The following is a 21,225-nucleotide window of genomic DNA, read 5'->3' as shown; positions in this document are numbered from 1 at the left end:
CCCCTCCCCTCCCTACCAGCCTTCCTAGTCTCTAATAACCACAGTTCTATGCTTTACTTCTATGAGCTCAATGGTTTTCTTAGCGCTACATATGAATGGGAACATTTGGTATTTTTCTGTGCCTGACTAATTTCACTGAAAATAAGGTCCTCCAGGCTCATTTATGTTGCCACGAATGACAGGATTTCATTCTTTTTTGAGGCTGAGTAGTATTCCATTTTTTCTGTATATACCACATTTTCTTTATCAATTCTTCCACTGATGGACATAGGTTGCCTCCATATTTCTGCTATTGTGAATAGAGCTGCAATAAACATGGGGGTGCAGGTATCTCTTTCATACACTGATTTACTTTCCTTTGGATAAACACCCAGTATTCATTTCTGTTGTTTTGTTTTGTTTTGAGACAGAGTCTCGCACTGTCACCCAGGCTGGAGTGCAGTGGCACGATCTCGGTTCACTGCAACCTCTGCCTCCTGGGTTCAAGCGATTCTCCTGCCTCAGCTTCCCAACTGCGTGGAATTACAGGCACCCGCCACCATGCATGGCTAATTTTTGTATTTTTAGTAGAAACGGGGTTTCGCCATTTTAGCCAGGCTGGTGTCAAACTCCTGACCTTGTGATCCGCCTGCCTCGGCCTCCCACAGTGCTGGGATTACAGGCATGAGCCACCATACCCGGCCTCATTTCTGTTTTTGACAGACCAAAAGAGGGAAAGTGCTCGTTTGTGATCTGGAGGGGATGGAATAGGTTCTTATACCTGAACCTAACCCTGGTGCTAAATGACCCTAGAGTCAGTGAATAAATATACTAGCCCTTCAGTGAATAATAACAGAAATTCAAGTCAGGTACTTCCTTCAGGGCCTGCAGGATATTTTAGGGGCAGACAGGATTCTTGAAACTTCTTATACTATGCCAGGCAAAGCACATCGGCTCTAGTGCTTATATTCCTAGAAAAGGAATACCTGCCATCGCCTACTCTGCTCACATCCCCTTCTGAGAGAAACAGCTCTGAACAGCCCTATAGGATAGGATACCATATGATTGTATCCCATCCCCTCCATCTACAGCACTTGTGAACATGTGGCCAGAGGGCAGGCAGTCCATCCAGACTTCTGGTCTGGCTCAAAAAGATGAACTTTGTATGGCCGGATGCGGTGGCTCACACCTGTAATCCCAGCACTTTGGGAAGCCGAGGCAGGTGGATCATGAGGTCAGGAGTTCAAGACCAGCCTGGCCAACATGGTGAAACACCGTCTCTACTAAAATTACAAAAAAAAACAAATTAGCTGGGCATGATGGCGCATGCCTGTAATTCCAGCTACGCAGGAGGCTGAGGCAGGAGAATTGCTTGAACTGGGACCCGGGAGGCAGAGGTAGCAGTGAGCCAAGATCACACCACTGCACTCCAGCCTGGGCTACAGAGCAAGACACTGTCTCAAAAAACAAAAAAAATGAACTTTGTAAATCATATTTTTTTTCTTGAGAACTGGAAAACTGAAAGCAGCTGGAATAGCTAGAAAGTCACGTGGGGCCCCAGGGTCCAAAAGAAACTGAGCAGCTGAGAAGAGCGGGGCAGCAGAGAGAGAGATGGCTGCCCTGAGAGGTTCCTCAGTCCTGACTGTTCTCTTAGCCTCCAGTTCTAGTCCAGTGTGGCTTTGGTCCCTGTTCTTAGATGTCCATGACATTTCCTCTTGAATCCAGACACTAGGAGAGCACCACCGGGGGACAAGCATGGCGGCCCACCAAGTAACAGCAGAATGTGGAATAAAACTTTGACCTCCAAACCAAAACAGATGTGTCTGTCCTCAAAAGCAGCTGTGATCATGAAGACACTTACAACTAGGTGGCACAGGCCCCACTGGTCAGAATGGAGGTCTGTCCTGCCACAGGCCGCTAGTGAAAGTGCAAGTGCATCCTGGCTGCCTGCTCAAGTCAGGAACATCATGGCACTTGGAGGAAGGCCATTGAGAACAGCTTCATGTTCATCTCTGAATGAGACAATGCTGCAAAAGTTCACCATAAATTATCAAGTGCGATACAATCTTCAGATTGCTCCCACCCAGGCTTGACTCCTCAAACCTCACTCCTGGTGGATGATGCCTGAAAGGAATGGGACAGCGCCTTCTGAAAGACAAGGAAATGGCCCTGGTCTGCCACACAAACCAAATCCTTAGGTGGAACCAAAGTAGTCACTTCAAATTGTGGTTCCTTTATATCCACCTGAGTTAGAATGGGCCAGGGCGTGGCCATCAGAGGGAGGTGGGAGCTCTCTGAAGCCTTGGAGGAGACTTTCTAGGTCTTTGTAGATAAGGAAATGCAGTGCAGATCACCATGGTGAAAAGCACAGACATTCCCTTTTATGCCTCACTCCTTCCAGCAGGCTCTGTTGAGTGGTTATGCCCTGCCAGTGATGTCCACACGTCTTAGTTTGCACATTCCCAGTGAGGTTCATACAAACAGGTATCCACTGCATAATGTTAAGGTTGACAGGTAGATTTTTTCACCTTAAACTTTAATAGCTACAAAGAATATGACTTCCAGTATATAGTAAACATCAACATTGTAAACGAAAACTGTTTCATTACTCTCTTAAATGTAAAACCTGGATAGTGAGACAGACCATGGGCGGGTGAGACGGAAGGAACATTAGGATGGAAATCCTTTTTAAGGAGCTGAGATCTAAATGGCCCATCATCATCCATGCAAAGTAGAAAAGGGAGGAACACTAGGAAGAGGGAAGAAGTGCAAAGGCCCTGAGGCAGAAACAACCTTGTTTGAAGAAGAGGAAAATGGCAGTGTGTCAGAAACATAGCAAACAGGGGATAGCCTAGTAGGAGAAAAGCTGTGAGGAGCAGCCTGGGCCGGATCATGTGAAATCTGGAGGCCATCTGTGTCAACTGTTTTCCCTTTGCCTCTCCACATGCTGTGTCCTTATGCCCACTCTGAGCCACAGGAGTTCAGCCTGCATGGGCTATGTCAACAGACTCCGTTGACTGCTGACTTCTAGATGTGTTTAGCCCAGGGTGTGCTCCTGCAGGTCTGAAGAGGGAAGAGGGAAAGGCCAGGGTGTTTGTTCCCTTCCTTCTCTTCTTGTGGGCCTCTCTCTTTCTGGTTACTGATTTCTTCCCATACCCCGCACCCTTTCCTGCCTCTGAGTGGTGGTACCACCTGCTGTTGCGGTCTAGTACTAGGGTTTTCCTAGAGCCTCCCCACCTTGTGGTTTTCCTGTACCCTCCCTACTGTGGTAAAATGTGCCTTTATTTAACTGTCTTCCAATTAGCCTAATTTGTATGTGTCTCCTAGGATCTGTTGGTACACCATGATGAGGTGTGTAATTTTGTTAGTAGTATTCTTAAGTCATTTGGTAATAATCTTTCATCCTGTGAAGCTACAACATGGATTTTTTTAAACTCTTATTTCCAAGTGCCTAATGCAGCGTTATAGGAAATGCTTAGTGACTGCGTACACCATGCACAACAGAGCTAAGTGTACTTGAGAGACAACTGGTCCATTGAGAACAAAATGTATTTGAAGGCCATGAAGTTCAAGTTGAGAGCAGCATTCCCATGCACACCCCTCTCTGGGGAATGCAGCCAGTCCCTGCAAACCCCATTCCCCTCTCCAGGTTAAAAAGTTCCTCTTCACCCTGATGTTAGTTTGAAAAGTTTCAGCCATAACCATATTTAGTTATATTTGGGGAGAGGGGAGTGGTGGGTCAAAGGCTAAAAAAAACCAAGAATGTATATATACTTAAGTAGCTAACAGTTTACTCCTAACATACTTGTCTGGGAAGGCCGCCATTGGAGATCACGTGACAACAAAACACCCTTTCTCTTCATTTGGGTGGAAAACTTGTTAGTATGATTAAATCTCAAACCAAGAATCATCATGTAAACTCATGGCTTAGTTGTCACACCATGGAAGCCTTAAGTAGCTACAAAACTGCTGCTGATGGGAGATTAGTCCACACTCATCACTGCAAGTCACAATGTCTTGTTGTTTTTTAAGTGGGTTTCCTTCATCAAGATAATATGAATTTATGATAAAATGAAATTTACGGACAGCCCAGAGGGGAAGCAGGAGGTAAGAGTGAATTGCCTGGTTAAAAACAGGAACATGTGCAGAGGAGAAAGTTTCACTGCCCTTCGAAGCTGAGCCAGGTTCCCAGTACCCTGACCAGCTGCTCCCATTTCGAAAAACCCTGGCACAAGATACCATACCAGACGTTTTGCACACGCCTCCTGAGAAAGCCAGAGAAGGCTGAGAAGTATATGCGCCCATGAAAATAAGAAGCAAAGAGGAAAGGGTGTAGAAGTCGGTTAAAAATAAAACTTATCAGATGAGAATTAGGTCCTGAGAATGTTATCTCTCCCCACAGGAGGGTGGAAAAAAAAATAGGCATGTCAAGGAGAACACAGGCCACAGGATGAATAAGCATAAAAATAGGAGGAAATGATCGAGCAAACGTGCCAAACAGCCAGAGGACGCCTCTCATCCTAGAAATGCTGACTTTCCAGGATTGTTCGCCTTCCCTCACCTACTCCCCCAAGAGTGAGTCAAGGCCAAAAACCCTGGCCAAGGAACTGTTTCCCGGGAAGACAGACTTTTTTTCCTCTATACCTTTTTGAACTATTTCCATTTTTCCCCCATGTGCATATATTATCTTTAAAAAAAAAAAAGTGAATGTTTATGGAAACCATTCTCAGAATATTCCTACTCCCAGCATTTTATGGCAAGTAGGCTAGTCCCCTAGAGAATCTGGAAACTCCAGATAGCTGGTGAACACTTAAATCCTGCCCCAGCTGCTCCCTACTGCTCCCCTTGTCCACACCCAGTCCTGGCTGCAGCCCTGAAGTGAAGAGGCTTGCTGGGACCCCCCCCATGCTCCATCCCTGTAGCTTTTCAGAGATCTGTGAACTTGCTCTCCTCCCTAAGCTCACTTCAAAACATGCACCCAGTCGTAAGGGATATGCGGTTTCCCTCAAAAGGCACAAAACGAAGACTACAAGCATACCTCATTTCACTGCGCTCCACTTTCTTCTGCTTCGTAGTTATTTTTTTACAAATTGAGGTTTCTAGCAACCCTGCGTTAAGAAGACTATTGGAACCATTTTTCCACAGCACATGCTCACTTCATGTCTCTGTGTCACATTTTTGGTAATTCTTGCAGTATTTCAAACTTTTTCATGATTAGATTATCTGTTATGGTGATCTGTGACCGCTGCCCTTTGATGTTACTATTGTCATTATCTCGGGGTCCCAAAAACTCTACCCATATAAGGTGATGAACTTCATTGATAAATTTTGTTCGTGTTCCAACTGCTCCACCAACTGGCTGTTGCCCTCTCTTTGCCGCCCTATTCCCTGAGACACAGCAATCTTGCAATTAGGCCAATTAATAACCCTACAATGACCTCTAAGAGTTCAAGTGAAAGGAAGAGTCACACATCTCCAACTTTAGGTCACAAGTTAGTTGGTGAGGAAGGTATGTTGAAAGCCAAGATAGGCCAAAAGGTAGGCCTGTTGCACCAGTTAACCAACTCGTGAATGCAAAGGAAAAAGTCCTGGAAGAAAGCTAAAAGTGCTACTCCTATGAACGAATAAGCAAGTGAAACAGCCTATGGCTGATATGGAGAGAGTTTGAGTGGACTGGATAGAAGATCAAGCCAGCTACAACATTCCCTTTAGCCAAAGCCTAATCCAGAGCAAGGCTCTTTTCAATTCTATAAAGGCAGAGAGAGGAGAGGAAGCTACAGAAGAAAAGTCGGAAGCTAATAGAGGTTGGCTCATGATGTTTAAGGTTAAGAAGCCATCTCTGTAACATAAAAGTGCAAAATGGAGCAGCAAGTGCTGATGTTGAAGCTGCAGCAAGTTCTCCAGAAGATCTATCTAAGATCATTGATAAAGGTGACTACACTAAACAACGGTGTAGATCAAACAGCCTTCTATTGGAAGAAGATGCCACGTAGGACTTTCACAGCTAGAGAAAAGTAGTCCATGCCCGATTTCAAAGCTTCAAAGGACAGGCTCTCTTGTTAGGAGCTAATGCAGCTGCTAACTTTAAGTTGAAGCCAATGCTCATTTGCCATTCTGAAAATCCTAATGCCTTTAAGAATGATGCTAAATCTACTCTGCCTGTGTTTTATAAATGGAACAAAGCCTGGATGACAGCACATCTGTTTACACCATGGTTTACTAAATATGTTAAGCCTACAGTTGAAACCTATTTCTCAGAAAAAAAAGATTTCTTTCAAAATATTACTCCTCACTGACAATGCACCTGGTCACCTAAGAGCTCTGATGGAGGTGCACAGAGATTAATGTTGTCTTCATGCCTGCTAACACAACTTCCATTCTACAGTCCATGGACCAAGGAATAATTTTGACTTTCAAGTCATATTTAAGAAATACACCTAATAAGGCCATAGCTGCCATAGTGATTCTTCTGATGCATGTGAGCCAAGTAAATTGAAAACCTTCTGGAAAGAATTCACCATTCAAGATGCCATTAAAAACACTGATTTGTGGAAGGAGGTCAAAATATCAACATTAACAGGAGTTTGGAAGAAGTTGATTGCAACACTCATGGACGACTTTGAGAAGTTTAAGACTCCAGTGGAGGAAGGAAATGCAATGTAGTGGAAACAGCAAGAGAACTCGAATCAGAAGAGTAGACTGAAGTTGGGACTGAATTGCGCGATCTCATGATAAAACTTGAACAGATAAGTTGCTTTTCATGGATGAGCAAAGAATGTGGTTTCTTGAGATAGAATCTGCTTCTGGAAAAGACTCTTTGTTGAAATGACAAATAAGAACTCAGAATATTATGTAATTTTATTTTATTTCTTGTAGAGACGAGGCCTCATCATCTTGCCTAGGCTAATCTTGAACCCCTGGGCTCAAGTGATCCCTCTGCTTCGGCTTCCCAAAGTGCTGGGATTACAGGTATGAACCACTGCACCCAGTCTATTATGTAATTTACTTGATAAAGCAGCAGCAGATTTGAGAGGACTGACTCCTTCTACCATAAGTAAAAGGTTATTAAGGCCAGGCATGGTGGCTCATGCCTGTAATCCCAGCACTTTGGGAGGCCAAGGCGGACAGATTACCTGAGGTCAGGAGTTCGCGACCAGTTTGGCCAACATGGTGAAACACCATCTCTACTAAAAATACAAAAATTAGCTGGGCATAATGGCACACACCTGTAATCCCAGCTACTCAGGAGGCTGAGGCAGGAGAATTGCTTGAGCCCGGGAGATGGAGGTTGCAATGAGCCGAGATTGTGCCACTGCACTTCAGCCTGGCCAACAGAGCAAGACTCTGTCTCAAAAAAAAAAAAAAAAAAAAAAGGCTATCAAATAGCATTGCATGCTGCAGAGAAATCTTTCATGAAAGGACAAGTCAATTAATATGGCAAATTTCACTGTTGTCTTCTTTTTTAAATTGCCATAGCCACCACAATCTTCAGCAACCACCACCCTGATCAGTCAGCAGCTATCCACATGGAGGAAAGACCCTGTACCAGCAAAAAGATGATAACTTGCTGAAGGCTCAGATGATCATTAGCATTTTTTAGCAATAAGGTGTTTTTTATTAAGGTATGTACATTGTTTTTTCAGGCATAATGCTATTGCATATAGATCCCATTGCACGCTGAATAGACACAGTATAGTATAAACATAACTTTTATATGTAAAAACCAAACAATTGTGTGACTCACTTTAGTAATTTTTGCTTTACTGTGGTTGTCTGGAACCAAACCTGCAATACCTCTGAGGTATATACCTGTTAAATTAATTTGTAATGACCCAGTGTTTAGCCACTCCTAAAATAATGAATTTCACTCAACTACTCTTAAATCTTCTTGCAAAATTGTGACAATAAAATATAACAGCCATTGTCTGTTTCTCTGACTTTTAAAAAAGAATCACAAAATGACCTTTATTTTCTGAAAAATTTCAGCCCTCAGGAGCATAAGCAGCAAGTACTTCCAGAAAAGTTGACTTTTCTATGTGCTGTTTTTAAAAGATCAAACAAGCAAGATCCAAGGAAGAAATATGATTTTTCAATATTCATAGTTTTTCATGGTGTTTAAGTAAGGCAAAGAGCCGTGTTTTAAAGAAATTAAAATAGCATCTTTCTACAGGCTACCATAAAAAAATAGGTGGACATGGCTCAAATGGTTTTAAGAATTAAAAATGTTTGTCCATCGCTACTTAATGTCCCTCAGAGGTGACAAAAGTAGGCCATTTAATTTATTTGATGGAGAATTGTAACAGAACTCCACTGACATCTCAGCTCTACCTTAAGTCCAAGCTGGGAAGTTATGTGTATCAAAAAGAAAGGAAATCTGTTTCCTTTCCTCCCCCTAAGTGCATCTGACACAAGAACATGAGGGCAGCAGCTTGCACATTGTCTAACTGTCCCAGTGTGCTGTGGCCTGATGGAAGGCCTCCAAATTGCACCCAGGAAATCTCAGCTTGCTTTCTCTTCCAGATGGCCTACACTGCTTAACTCTGATACGTGAGTGAGGGCACGCTTCATACAACTCATGGTCAGCATTAGCCCAAGAGGCCAATGCTGGATGTAAACCCAAAGTTCCTCCACAATCTGTGAGGCATATGGGAAAGATCCCATTGCAAAGTCAGGAGAGAATCCAGCTGATGTTTTCTGCTTGTGTGGTTTTTGTTGAATAACTGACACTCTTTTAGGATGGCATGACACCCTTGCTCATAACCATAACATTATATAAAAATATCAAGCAGCAAGCATTTAAAACTCCCCCTCTCCCAACTCCACTCATTCCTGCTCTTTTGGCAGGAAGGAGATTCCAAAGACAACAAATACTGAGGAGCTGGAAGTCTTCTGTCAAATCCTGGTGTGCTACTCCATCACTGCGTAACCTTGGACAAGCCACCTAGCCGTTCTGAGTACGTTTCCTCAGCTGTGAAAGAGGAAGAGCTGACTCACAGTGGTTGCAAAGAATAAATATGTGGGAGCACGTAGCACAGGGCCTGGCATATAGGTATTCTCTGAGTATTTCGAGTCACCTTACCCATTGTTCTCAGCTTCTTTACATCACAACTCTTTAACCTCTCTAGCCATGGCCTTGCAAATGTAAAGGTGGTGAACCATGGTAAATCCTGACCTAGCAACACAACAAGAAAACAGCATACTAAAACCCATACTGGGATGAGAGTAGATTGGGTCTGAAAGTAGACTGGGTCTTTAATATAAACCAGCATATATTATCCAACAGAGTTCAACTATAGACAGCTTCATTTGAAAAGTTTATTTCCTCTGGGCATGGTGGCTCACACCTGTAATCCCAACACTTTGGGAGGCCGAAGCGGGTGGATCATGAGGTCAGGAGTTTGAGACCAGCCTGGCCAAGATGGTGAAACCCCGTCTCTACTAAAAATATAAGAATTAGCCAGGCGTGGTGGCGGGCGTCTGTAATCTCAGCTACTCAGTAGGCTGAGGCAGAGAACTGCTTGAACTTGGGAATCAGAGGTTGCAGTGAGCCGAGATCGCGCCACTGCACTCCAGCCTGGGTGACAGAGCAAGACTCTGTCTCAAAAAAAAAAAAAAAAAGTTTATTTCTATTCTGTTCTAACAATAGTCTCTAACCACCTTACTAACCAACTCTTCATGCCATTCAAAAGATTCAAGACTGAAGCTAAGTCAATGTTGTATCATTTTTAAAATAACTTTACTAAGAATATCCCTTCTGCTTGTCCTCATAGTCAATCAAATATATAAGTACCTGACATGTCCAAACTCCTATCTTATACAAACTGCTGACCCAGCGTGGTGTTTCCCATCATTGCTTTTTAAAACACAGGAAATTTCAATACTGAATGGGCAAAAGAAATTAGGACCAGCCAGCCTCTAAAAAACCTGAGTTAAAGAAAAACAAAATCATGTCTGAATGGATAATTCATGATTCTGACAGTCCAGCATTTAATGGTATTAACCACTCTACTAAGGATCTATCTAATGCACTTAGGTAAGACTTTTTATTTCCATGAAATTGGATCTTTGGTTCAAAATTTAATCTCCTACCAAGAACTCTGGACTGTATAAGTGACATAGTGGTGAGGTAGGCTCTTAATATTTCATTGCTGGGAATATAAATAAAATTGATCAGATTATTTGCCAAATAATGTTTCTTTAGCAGGGCTAACTCCTCCCCTAAGTGGGCTGTCAAAGAGTGGAGCAAAAAATAGACTCTGAGCATTAAAGTTGTATTTTCCAGCTCAATTTTCCGGGACTCAAATTGAGCCATTAAAAAAAAAAAAAATCAGTGCACATAAAAAAATTGGTTTATTAGCTTGTAGGACCTTTGTCTGGAAGGAACAAGCAAAGCCTTGGAGGTCAGATCTTTTGGCATATTGACTAAAGTGAAAGATACAAGACATGCTTTTGGAACTATATGATCCTCCTTCAGAATACTGTCACTATCATTCTTATGACATTAGGAATCATGAAAAATATATAGTTACAATTTTACAGAATATAAAATTCTTAATAAACTTCCTCCTTTCTTTCCTATTGAAATTTTTCAAAATTGTTTGAAAAGGGGAATTTACTCTGTCCTATCTGAAACTAATGTTATTTTACTAATGTTGTTTCCAGGATATGGAAGGGCAAAATATAATTTGTTCAATTGTCAGATTCATAGTGGTCAGTGAATAACCTATTCATGGGTAAACAAATATGAAGTGACACTATGACCAAAGCTTTCTAAAACTCTTAGTGTAAATGTATAAGTCAACAATGTTACAAAGATGTGTGTCAAAATTCTAGCAAGCCCTTCCTGCCAAAGATGGAATATATTAATCAAACCCTAGAATGCTAATGTAGGAGATTGAGTTTATTCAACAAGTATTTACTGAGCCCTCACTATGTTCCAGGCACTATTTTAGGCGCTGAGAGTATATTGCATTGGTTAAAAATATACAAAATTCCTGTCTTCATTGTGCTTACACTCTAGAGAAAGGATACAAGACAATAAACATAATAAATAAGTAAATTACGTAGTAATTTAGAAGGTGGTAACTATTACTATACAACAAAATACAGCAGTCATGAGAATGAATGGTGACATGTCTTATCTGGAAATTTTCCAAAACCAGAAGAGGAAAAAGTAAACTTCTATCTTGGAAGACTATATATATATATCCGTACATAACAAAGGAAAATATTTCTGGCTCTTTAATGTTCATGGGATTTTCAAGCAAGAAATTAAAGGGAATTTTAAAACATGAAAGTAGTACTGAAAACTAAGAAAAGTAGCTTTTGTAAAATACGTGCTCAATAGCGAGTTATTGAGGCAATGCGATCTGTGCTTACTGCAGGAGTAGAAGCTTCCACAGTTCTAGCAAATTCCATGATTCTGGCCATACTGCCAACCACAGCAGATCTGGAGAGCCAAGTGGGCGAAGAAAGGCTGCTAGGGACAGACAAGAACTCAAATAGCTTTGAGATTTTTTTTATTTCTATTTCCTTTTTTAAAATACAGCACCCTGTTTTTTATTGTGTTAAAGGGTGAGCTCATTAAAAAGGAAAACTGAAAAAAAAAAAAAAAAAAAACAGGAACACCCACATTTCCAACTCCACCTCCCCTCTCAAATTGTTCAAGATGCACACATGTTTATTGTATATCAGTAGACCTACTCTTTCCACAGTTATCAGAGGTTAACACAAAACTACCAGGGAGATATTTTTCCTTTGATTTAAATTCAAATTCCATTCCAACAAAGCAACCAAAACAACTAATATCTAGTTTTTTAGTTTCTGGGGAATTAGGTTCCCAGGTAAGAACTGAAAATGGAGAAAAAATTGTGTTGCCATCTTTACTCAGAAAGTCATTATTTTCAGCAAAATGGGGCTGAGGCAGAAAATCCAGGTTGCACGACTGGGAAAAAAGGAGTGTCTGCCCCATGGGACACTTATAAATTGTTCACTCTGACAGCAGCCCTTTCTAGAGGTATTAATGTCATTAGGTTGTGATAGTTCTCCAGAAAGCCCAACAGCCCTGGATTAAGAACATCTGGAAATTGTTCAGATGACACAGATTTCTCTGTTTCCTGCTGTTAAGACTTCCATGATGCCTCTCTGTGGCATCTACCCCCTCCATTTTTTTCTTTACAAACCTCCTCCTTTCAAATCAGGAAGTATACATAAAGTGCAAGTAAGGTTCATTCCCTTGCTATGCTCCTAGGCTCTTCTCTTGATAGTCAGTATTACCGAATCTATCAGTTCAACCGCTGGCCGAATAGGAAGTCTGCAGGAATTTCTGGTGTTAGCAAATGAGTTCATCTGGCAAAGAGTATCTGAAGATCAACAGTCTTGGCAAGAAAACATGAAGTACCACACACAAGACAGGGATGTGAAGGATGCAAGAAGTAGCAGGGAGATTGTTGTCACTGAAGAGGCCATCTTTGGATCTCAAAGAATTTAAGAGAATTCAGGAACCATTACTAAAATGAACAAGGCCAGCGGATTTCAGAGCACGGTCAGTCTTCAGTGAGGGCAGATTCAGTTTTCCCTGGGTTGGGGACAGAAAGGAGAATAAAGAGGGTATGGAGTCAGCTCTGATGAGTTTTATGTCACAGATGTCACCAAAAAGCCTCCAGTAAACACTTCCCATCTTATATAAGCCTCCTAATAGAGCTCTGCAAAAGGATCCTCTCTTGACTTTGCAATGGGATCTTTTCCATATGCCTCACAGATTGTGGAGTAACTTTGGGTTTACATCCAGCATTGGCCTCTTGGGGTAATGTGTTGAGCATAAGTTGTATGAAATGTGGCCTCACTCACATATCAGAGTTAAGCAGTGGAAGCCATCTGGAAGAGAAAACAAACAGATATCCTGGGTGCAATTTGGAGACCACTTTGGTATTTGAGAGGTATACAGTCCAAATGGGCTACGGGCTAGGCAATATTATATATGTGTCCTTACTGCAGGATCTCTTAGAGCCTTAATTTAATATGCTAGTGAGCACTGTGACTGTTTAAGACAGGCATACTGTATGCAACATTTCCCACATTTCTGGGACCAGGAATTTACCAACTTGGCAGGATTTGTGTTTTAATGCAACATATTTTGGGAAATGCTGCCTTCTAATACTGGTTGGATGGGATAGGAATGGTTATATGAGTTTATATAGTTATATGAGTTATATGGGATAGGAATATGTTATATTCAGTTTATATTACATGAGCCCTGCTGTTATACTGAGAGTCGCAGTCTCACCCAATATAATAAATTTTGCCGTCATAACTGGGTTCCATTACATTTCCTTTGCGATATGCCAAAAATCATGGGCAAAATTTAATGTTACATTTGACTGGTTAACACTAATAAGAAAAAGTTAACTATTTCCCATCTGTCATAAACCATCATACATTCAGTGGGCATTCTCAGGGGAAGCCCCTTGCATTGTTTCTGATTTTTCTAAGAGCACTAAGGCCAAGGTTTCAGGATAAAACCCATCAAGATGTCATTATATATAAAGTTAAGCTGTAACAGATTGAACAGAGCATGTTTAAAAATATATAAAATTGAATAAAAGTCAAGGATTAACTTGATCAAAAGTCACAGAAAATTATCAAATACATACTAGTTAAATTCCTGAATTTCTTTTTGGCTTCTGCCCTTTCTTCAGCATCAAAGTACCAGACGGTCATAGCATATCTGTGAAAGATAAGCAGATATAAGGAAAGAGGTTTAATGCTACTACTAAAAACACAAATGTCCTATAAATCTCACATTAAAACTTTTAAAGTTTTCCATATTATTATAAGTCTACCCTAATTTTTTTTATTTTTATTTTATTTTATTTATTTATTTATTTTGAGATGGAGCCTCGCTCTGTCGCCCATGCTGGAGTACAGTGGCGCAATCTTGGCTCACTCCAAGCTCTGTCTCCCAGGTTCTCCTGCCTCAGCCTGCTGAGTAGCTGGGACTACAGGCGGCCACCACCATGCCTGGCTAATTTTTTACATTTTTAGTAGAGACGGGGTTTCACCATGTTAGCCAGGATGGTCTGGATCTCCTGATCTGGTGATCCACCTGCCTCGGCCTCCCAAAGCGCTGGGATTACAGGCGTGAGCCGCTGCGTCTGGCCAATTATTTTTATTTTTTTATTTTTATTTTTTTTTGAGATGGAGTCTTACTCTGTTGCCAGGCAGAGGCACGATCTCGGCTCACTGCAACCTCCGCTTCCCAGGTTCAAGCGATTCTCCTGCCTCAGCCTCCCAAGTAGCTGGGACTACAGGTGCACGCTACCACATCCAGCTAATTTTTGTATTTCTAGTAGAGATGGGGTTTCACCATGTTGGCCAGGATGGTCGTGATCTCTTGACCTGCCCGCCTCGGCCTGCCAAAGTGCTGGGATTACACGTGTGATCCACCGTGCCCAGCCTGTCTACCCTGATTTTAATTTAAAATTAACTTCTCTGGTTTTAATTCTATTTCAATGTAATAAAATGCATAATGAATTCCAGGTATGTGCCAGAAATTTTCTTGGGCATTAGGAATTCAAATGACCCTGTGATCAGATCTTCTTCTATGATCTCAGGCTCGAAGTAGGGGAGACAAGTGATTTTGCAATAATGTAACAGATAAACATGGTCTCTACAGAAAGGACTAGAAGGCAGTCATTCTGCTAAAGACTGGGAGACCCAAGTTGGTGGCGAGAACATAGAGAAGAGATGACATTTGAGTGAAGCTTTGAAAAACGACTTATGTAAATCACAGTATGTTTAAAACTCTCGGCTTGCTTTCTTTAGTTTTGGACATTGAGGCAAAATTACAATTGAATAATAATAATGCCCCAGAGCTTTCTACTGCATCCCCACTAATTTGCTTTATCCCATTCATTGGATAGACTGTAATGGGAGCCATTTCATACTTGGTTTTTTTTTTTTAAAGTTTCATTTTGTAATGATTATTAGCTACTGCAATTTCTACAGCACTTGAGTTTTTTTCAAGGGCTTCTCATCAACATTTGCTAATGTTTTCCCTGTAAGGCCAGTCATCATGATACTGGGGAATAACCAAAGAGTTCTGCCACAAACAACAGGGTTTAGTTACATACCCCATAAAACACAAAAGCTGACTTCAGTGGTAGAATTCGTTCCCTGCTCATCTAGAAGACATTCCAATGTGGCAGTTAATATATAACTGGGTTTAGGGCTAAGCTGTGTGATGTCGGGAGGAGGACACATGTGATCTTAATTTAATTAGGCTTGTTAGGGTTTAATCATCATCCTATCAAAACTCTCTCCTCCTGCCCCTGAATGCTAGTCTCAGTATAAGCTGCACTCCGTAGCCCTCCAATGCTGCCTGGTTTATTGCTTTAGACAGAGACAAAGGGAAATAAGAGGCAGAATTGAGAATGAAGATTTTTGTCAAGATTGTCTAGATCGGTCCTAAACAATACTAAGGTGCTCAGTTACTCTGAGAATCTTCATGTGCACATAAAGAAAAGATTAATAAAACATTCAACTGTTGGACCATGGATACAGCAAGCCCAAGCCAATTTCAAACCTAGGAATAGACAAAAAGAGAAAGTCAAAACAAATTACTCTTTCGTTTCTCAAGGTTCTTTCTCTGCTTGCAACTAGAGGTTTGTAAACTCATCCAAAGTAACCAGACAGAATTCCTGATATGTGACAGCCAATGTTCTCTAGGCATAGTTCAACATTTGTTTTTTTTTAAAAAAAGGGTAAGAGAGGTAAGAGAAAGGAGGAACGGAGAGAAGAGAAAAATACTCTTGAGAAATTGGAATCCAATATGCTCACCTAATAGAAAACAACTTCTTAATAGTACTTTCAAACTGAGGTTAGCTTTGGTATGCTAAAGAACGCAAAGCTTCCTCTTTAATTTTTGTAGACTCCAAACAAGTTTGCTATCAGCTATGGGGTGTGATCAATCCCCCACATGCACAGGACACATGTTTAGAGAGTTCTCTGGAACTAGGGTTTATACAACAAACTCCGGAAGAGGAATCATGGCTCCAGCTATTACCTGGTTGCGTAAGAAGGCTGCACTTCGTGTGGGTTCCTGCGATCTGACCAGAAGAACAGGAGTCTGTCAAAAATGGGCTCCACATCTGCTATGAATGATTTCCCCTCTGGAAATATCCGCAGGATCCCGCCATGTAGCTTAAAGACACAAAGAAGGTGGATTACTTCTTACCTCTTATGTAGTTTATCGACAATCATATTTCAGCCCCATTTAGAAACATGCCATCTGCTAACCACCACTCCAAATGCATAGTACCCCAGATTTTTACTTCAACCTAATACTTTGTACAAATTTTTTTTTTTTTTTTTGAGATGGAGTTTCACTCTTGTTGCCCAGGCTGGAGTGCAATGGCATGATCTCGTTTCACTGCAACCTCCACCTCCCTGGTTCAAGCAGTTCTCTTGCCTCAGCCTCCTGAGTAGCTGGGATTACAGGCATGTGCCACTATGCCCAGCTAATTTTGTATTTTTAATAGAGATGGGGTTTCCCCCATGTTGGTCAGGCTGGTCTCGAACCCCCGACCTCAGGTCATCCACCCACCTGGGCCTCCTGAAGTGCTGGGATTATAGGCATGAGCCACCATGCCTGGCCACTTTGTACCAAATTTTATACCAAACTTGGCTAGAGATATCTCCTTATTCACCTTAAACCAAAAAAAGCATTCCCACCGCCCCCCATAGTCATAAAGCCCATGGACGTAAAATAGAGTACTGTTAGACTGAATCATACAGATTTGCTAATATTTGAGTGTTTTTGACTTTAAAAAAAATACCCAGCAATTTCACATGGTTCCATCTAACCATTAACAACTTTCTAAGAAAATCATCACATGTAACTTCCCCTTCAATTAGAATTTACAGCTCTTCTGAACTCCCTTAACTCCTATCTGACCTCGTTAGTTGGAAGTTACATGCTCTTTTTTCTGAACTCTCAGACCACCTAATCTGCACCTTTTATGACATATATCACTCTTTTCCTTGAATTACTTTTTCTTTTACATGTCAACCTATTTCATCCTACTAGAATAACCATATTCAGTGTAGAGTTCAGGCCTCACACATCAATATTTCTTCATAATACAATGACTGACACTAGCAGGAACTCAAATATTTGTTGAATGATTGCAGACCCTCCAATTTGTCATTACCAATCTGATAACTTTATTCTCTCGTCTCTATTAGCACCTCTCAAGATTTTAAAGAAGACCTAATGGATGTAGTCCAGTCACGTTACCAATGTATTCCAGAGATGTTACCAAACAGGGAGAAGAGATAGGCCTTTTCACTGATTCAATGGTTTCCCAAGTTTCGTTTTTCTGACTCTGGATAAAATATTACTGCTTTATGACAGCCAGTATTTGCCTAATGAACAGGAAATGGAGATGCAGAAGGTTCAAAAGCCAAATAAGCTTGAAAAGTTATCTGACTTCCCAGACTCCTAAATCATTCTTAACTTTCGGAAAGCATACAGAGTCCACACAAATGTCTATAAGCATGGAACCAGGCTTCATATCTCCATCTATCTATAAGTTCTATACTACAAAAATAAGCCACAAAGCCTTTGGCATTCACAAACCATAGTAAGCCATGGCAAGCAGCCATCAATGAGACATATCACCCTGAGGGAGAGGACTGTGTGGGAAATCTCTCTTGGGGATGGTTTTATATCCTACAGTTCTATTTTTGTGGAACTTTCCCAGTGCTGCTTCTGGGAGGGAAAAGTGTACATCTTATTCTGCATTGACAGTCAGAGCAACTCTGATTTAAACTGAAAAAAATTAATCATTAATCCTAATATCAAATTACCTTCCCTTCATCAACCACCCTTCTCAGAGGTAGGGTTAATAATCACCCTACCTATCCCCCTCCAAATTAACTTCATTATTTTCTTCTTAACAACTTTAGTACTAATTCCATTGTCGCAGGAGGTTATGAAGTGGAAATAGAAATGTTTCATCAGTGGGAGATAGGGCAACTATGAACTCAATATAAACTCTCCTCTAAGTTATCTGAATCATTTTCCTATAGTTTTTAACCCCACACTCTACTCCCATTATTCAAGAGTACCTTGGCATCCCAATTCTTGTTCAGATAGTAGATGCAGGTGATGCAGCGACCATCACCGTTGGGGTTGTCCACATGGCGAACATAACCTGTTCCATTTCCCGGATAGCAAGCCACCATTGCCTATGGAGAAATCCCAAGAAAGCTGGTTAACAAAGCTGAGACAGACAATCTTCTCCTCCCACTGGTGAGCAGATAAGTAACACAGTCTCCTTGGGTGCTATGTGACATTTACAGGTAGTTGCTGGCTTCTTAATTTCATGTATGGTCCATAAATTTGGACCCTTCTGTGCATAAGAGTAATGGCCAGGTCACACTATGGCTCTGTCCAGTGGAAAGTGGTTCAACAATATTCCCAAAGTTCTAGAACATTTTATATAGTCTTTCTTAAAGTAACCTATCTACATGCCCTATTTGCATAACCTATTTGGATGCCCTGCCTTTCTTCAATACTCCTTTTTGGAAAAGCAGTTTCTAGTTTCCCATGCTAGACCTACAAAATCAGAGTCACTAGGTGTGGAGTTCAAGGATTATGACTGTTTAGCAAGTGCCCCTGAATCACTCACACTGTTTCAGAACAATGGCTAAAGGTACTTGCATACACAAAGTGACAGAACCAATCACCAAAGGAGGAAAAGGTCAGGCTTACTCAATAAAATGCTTAGGATAGAACGAATAGAGGAAGATCAATAGGAAGTCACGCCCTAACTTGTTAACAAAGACAACACAGGGAGATTCCTTTCAGGAAAAAAGCCATGCATGTATCTTAATATGTGTTTCTTAATGCATGTCTTCTTCCTGATAATTATCAAATCAGGTGATAATCTGAAGTTCTCTTTGTCTAACTGCTCCCTGTATCAATCAGGTGGAAGAATAAAATAGAAAGCCATACCAAAAATCATACTGAAAATTACTATTAGAGAAAACAAACCTCTAATTGTTCCATGGGAAAAACTGTAACAGAGAGTGGGGAGAGGGAAGAAGGCAAAGTATAGAAAGCCAGTTCTTTTCTTCACAGGATACTGCCATGTTTTAACAATATTTTTTATAGGGATGCAGTAGGTGCAAGGAAAATATTGGAACCAACAACATAAGATGAGAACAGGGATTTTTTTTTCCTGTTCTACTCACTGATGTATTCTTAGCACCTAGGACAGTGCCTGACATATAAAAGGTATCCATCTAAAATGTGATAAATAAATCAATGAACTAGTGAATGGCTCTTTCTCTAAAGAGTAAATTCACATTTTACCAAGATTAATAGCTATTTCTGTCATTTTAAAAGACCTATCTTCAAACATGCATGTAAGGATCCAGGCCATAGATTTCCTGATAAATGGCAGCATTGCTTCATTGGTAAAATGACCATTTGAGTACAGCCCCAAGCTAATGGGCTAGTGGTTCAATGAATCAACTTGAACGTGGCTGCCGAGTCACTCTCAATAGTAGCATGAAACTACTGCACCTATGACATGGAACTAGGCATCACACACCTTGCATACTAGATCGTGCATACCAGATCGATAATAAGGCTGAATAGTAACTTGACTTTACAACAATTTTAAAGCTTAAATCACCATCTCTCTCAAACTTCATATCCTCATGCAGCAAACAATCCCCATATCCTGCCTTTGAACATGAAAATGTCAATGCAATGTCATCCTTAGAGCTCAAGTTAGGTTGTTAGCTTGAGCATCTTTCAGAAGGTGAAACTGTGAGGCAACATCAGCAATAAAGATTTAACAAATGAAGGTACCACTAAGCAAAGCATGGCTTGAGGAAGGGTGATTGGTAGCAAACAGAATTGAAGGGCCTAGCAAGAGAAGAAGAGATACATAAAGTCACCTATAATGACTAAAGAATTACCCACCCCTGGAAGCAGCTATTAGGATTATAAGAGCCACCACAGAGCCAATAATGAAAGTCGCTTAAGCCACAAACAATTACAGGCTGGATTCCCTATTATCTCAGGCTCCCCCCACTGAGTGTCTGAAAAGAAAAAGTACGACATCAATGCTATAATCTTATATGCTTAAACAGCTCTTCTCTGAGGAAAAGGTCGTGGTCTGGATATCTACCATAGTTCACTCTGCAACTAACTGTGATCCCAGGCTGTCTCTTTCCTATAAAGAGGGGATTGGGTTACACATCTGTCAAAGGCCCAAGAAGATCTAAGACTTGATCTAAGCATCAACCCTTGAAAAAGCAACATCGTTCTTCAGGTCATTAAGGAGTGTTTCTCTGCCTCAGAACTCAGCTCAGATTAAAATATTGAAAAAAAAAAAAAAAGATGGATACAGACTCACAAAAGCACGCCCTCTACTAAATGCTGCATCTATAAAACACACAGAGACAAAGAGCCAATTCCAGAGGACTTACTATTAGGACAAAACCCCTACATGTCAGCAAAGTATCTGTCTGCTTAAAGGGGAGGAACAGAGATAATTTTTCTGGCCAGAGTGAATATTCACCCTCTCTCCTGGTTCCAGAAACCACATGCATCAAGCTGGAAACAATGGAAGGAAATCATTTCAAGCATCAGTGGGCCAGTTGAGGCTACATTCGGCCAATTTTATCAGTGTGTTTTCTGGATGAGTGCCATAGGAGATGGGTCTTTGCTTGGGCACATTCCCAACTATTTGCTCGTCTTTGACAGGGTCTAAAACCATGAGGCTAAGGATGCACCGAGAAGCAAGCCTGACTTTAATAACTAGCCATTCACTTCTGTGCCAATTTGTACACGGGGCAGTAACAAACTCCGGAAGCAGATCCATCCAACTGAGTTGCTATCTAAACCTCATCAAGCTGGGGAAGGGATTTAGTGTTTAACAGAAGAGAAGCCTTCAATGCTGTATTGTTAAAAGAACGGGCCAGAGTAATTTAATGATCATATAACAAACATGCCAAGCAATAAACTGACACATATCAAGAGGATGCCTACTTTAGTACAGGCTTTTTTATTTTCTAAAACTTCCTGACTAGATTAATATTTGAAATTTACAGAAGTTTAACACTTTAGTGTCATCTCCAGCAGCAAATACAGTATAGTCCTATAATTCTATTCTTGGATATGCTGATAAATCCACGTGTCCCCCTACACATTTACCGTTCTGTCTGCTG

The 21,225-nt window shown here is 41.0% G+C and overlaps 1 protein-coding gene across 3 annotated transcripts in view; it reads right to left on the bottom strand.

Moving 5' to 3' along the window:
* The window catches only part of EGLN3 (egl-9 family hypoxia inducible factor 3), a 361,817-nt gene that overhangs the window by 323,422 nt on the left and 17,170 nt on the right, over nt 1-21,225 (bottom strand). The window contains exons 2-5 of one of the 3 annotated variants that reach the window (XM_033188310.1): nt 18,109-18,228; nt 16,043-16,179; nt 13,632-13,705; nt 11,482-12,556 (exon numbers count right to left, since the gene is read on the bottom strand). In XM_033188310.1, the coding sequence (XP_033044201.1) occupies nt 12,525-12,556; nt 13,632-13,705; nt 16,043-16,179; nt 18,109-18,228 (363 nt within the window). In that variant the 3' untranslated portion in view covers nt 11,482-12,524. Of the gene's footprint in view, nt 1-11,481; nt 12,557-12,628; nt 12,856-13,631; nt 13,706-16,042; nt 16,180-18,108; nt 18,229-21,225 lie in introns of those variants that run through there. The other 2 variants (XM_033188309.1, XR_004431686.1) reach the window with 2 other exon arrangements.

Source organism: Trachypithecus francoisi, unplaced genomic scaffold, assembly GCF_009764315.1.
Source record: "Trachypithecus francoisi isolate TF-2019V2 unplaced genomic scaffold, Tfra_2.0 Lachesis_group3, whole genome shotgun sequence".
In the NCBI taxonomy this organism is placed as follows: Eukaryota; Metazoa; Chordata; class Mammalia; order Primates; family Cercopithecidae; genus Trachypithecus; species Trachypithecus francoisi.
This window is presented reverse-complemented; position numbering and strand designations above follow the sequence as displayed.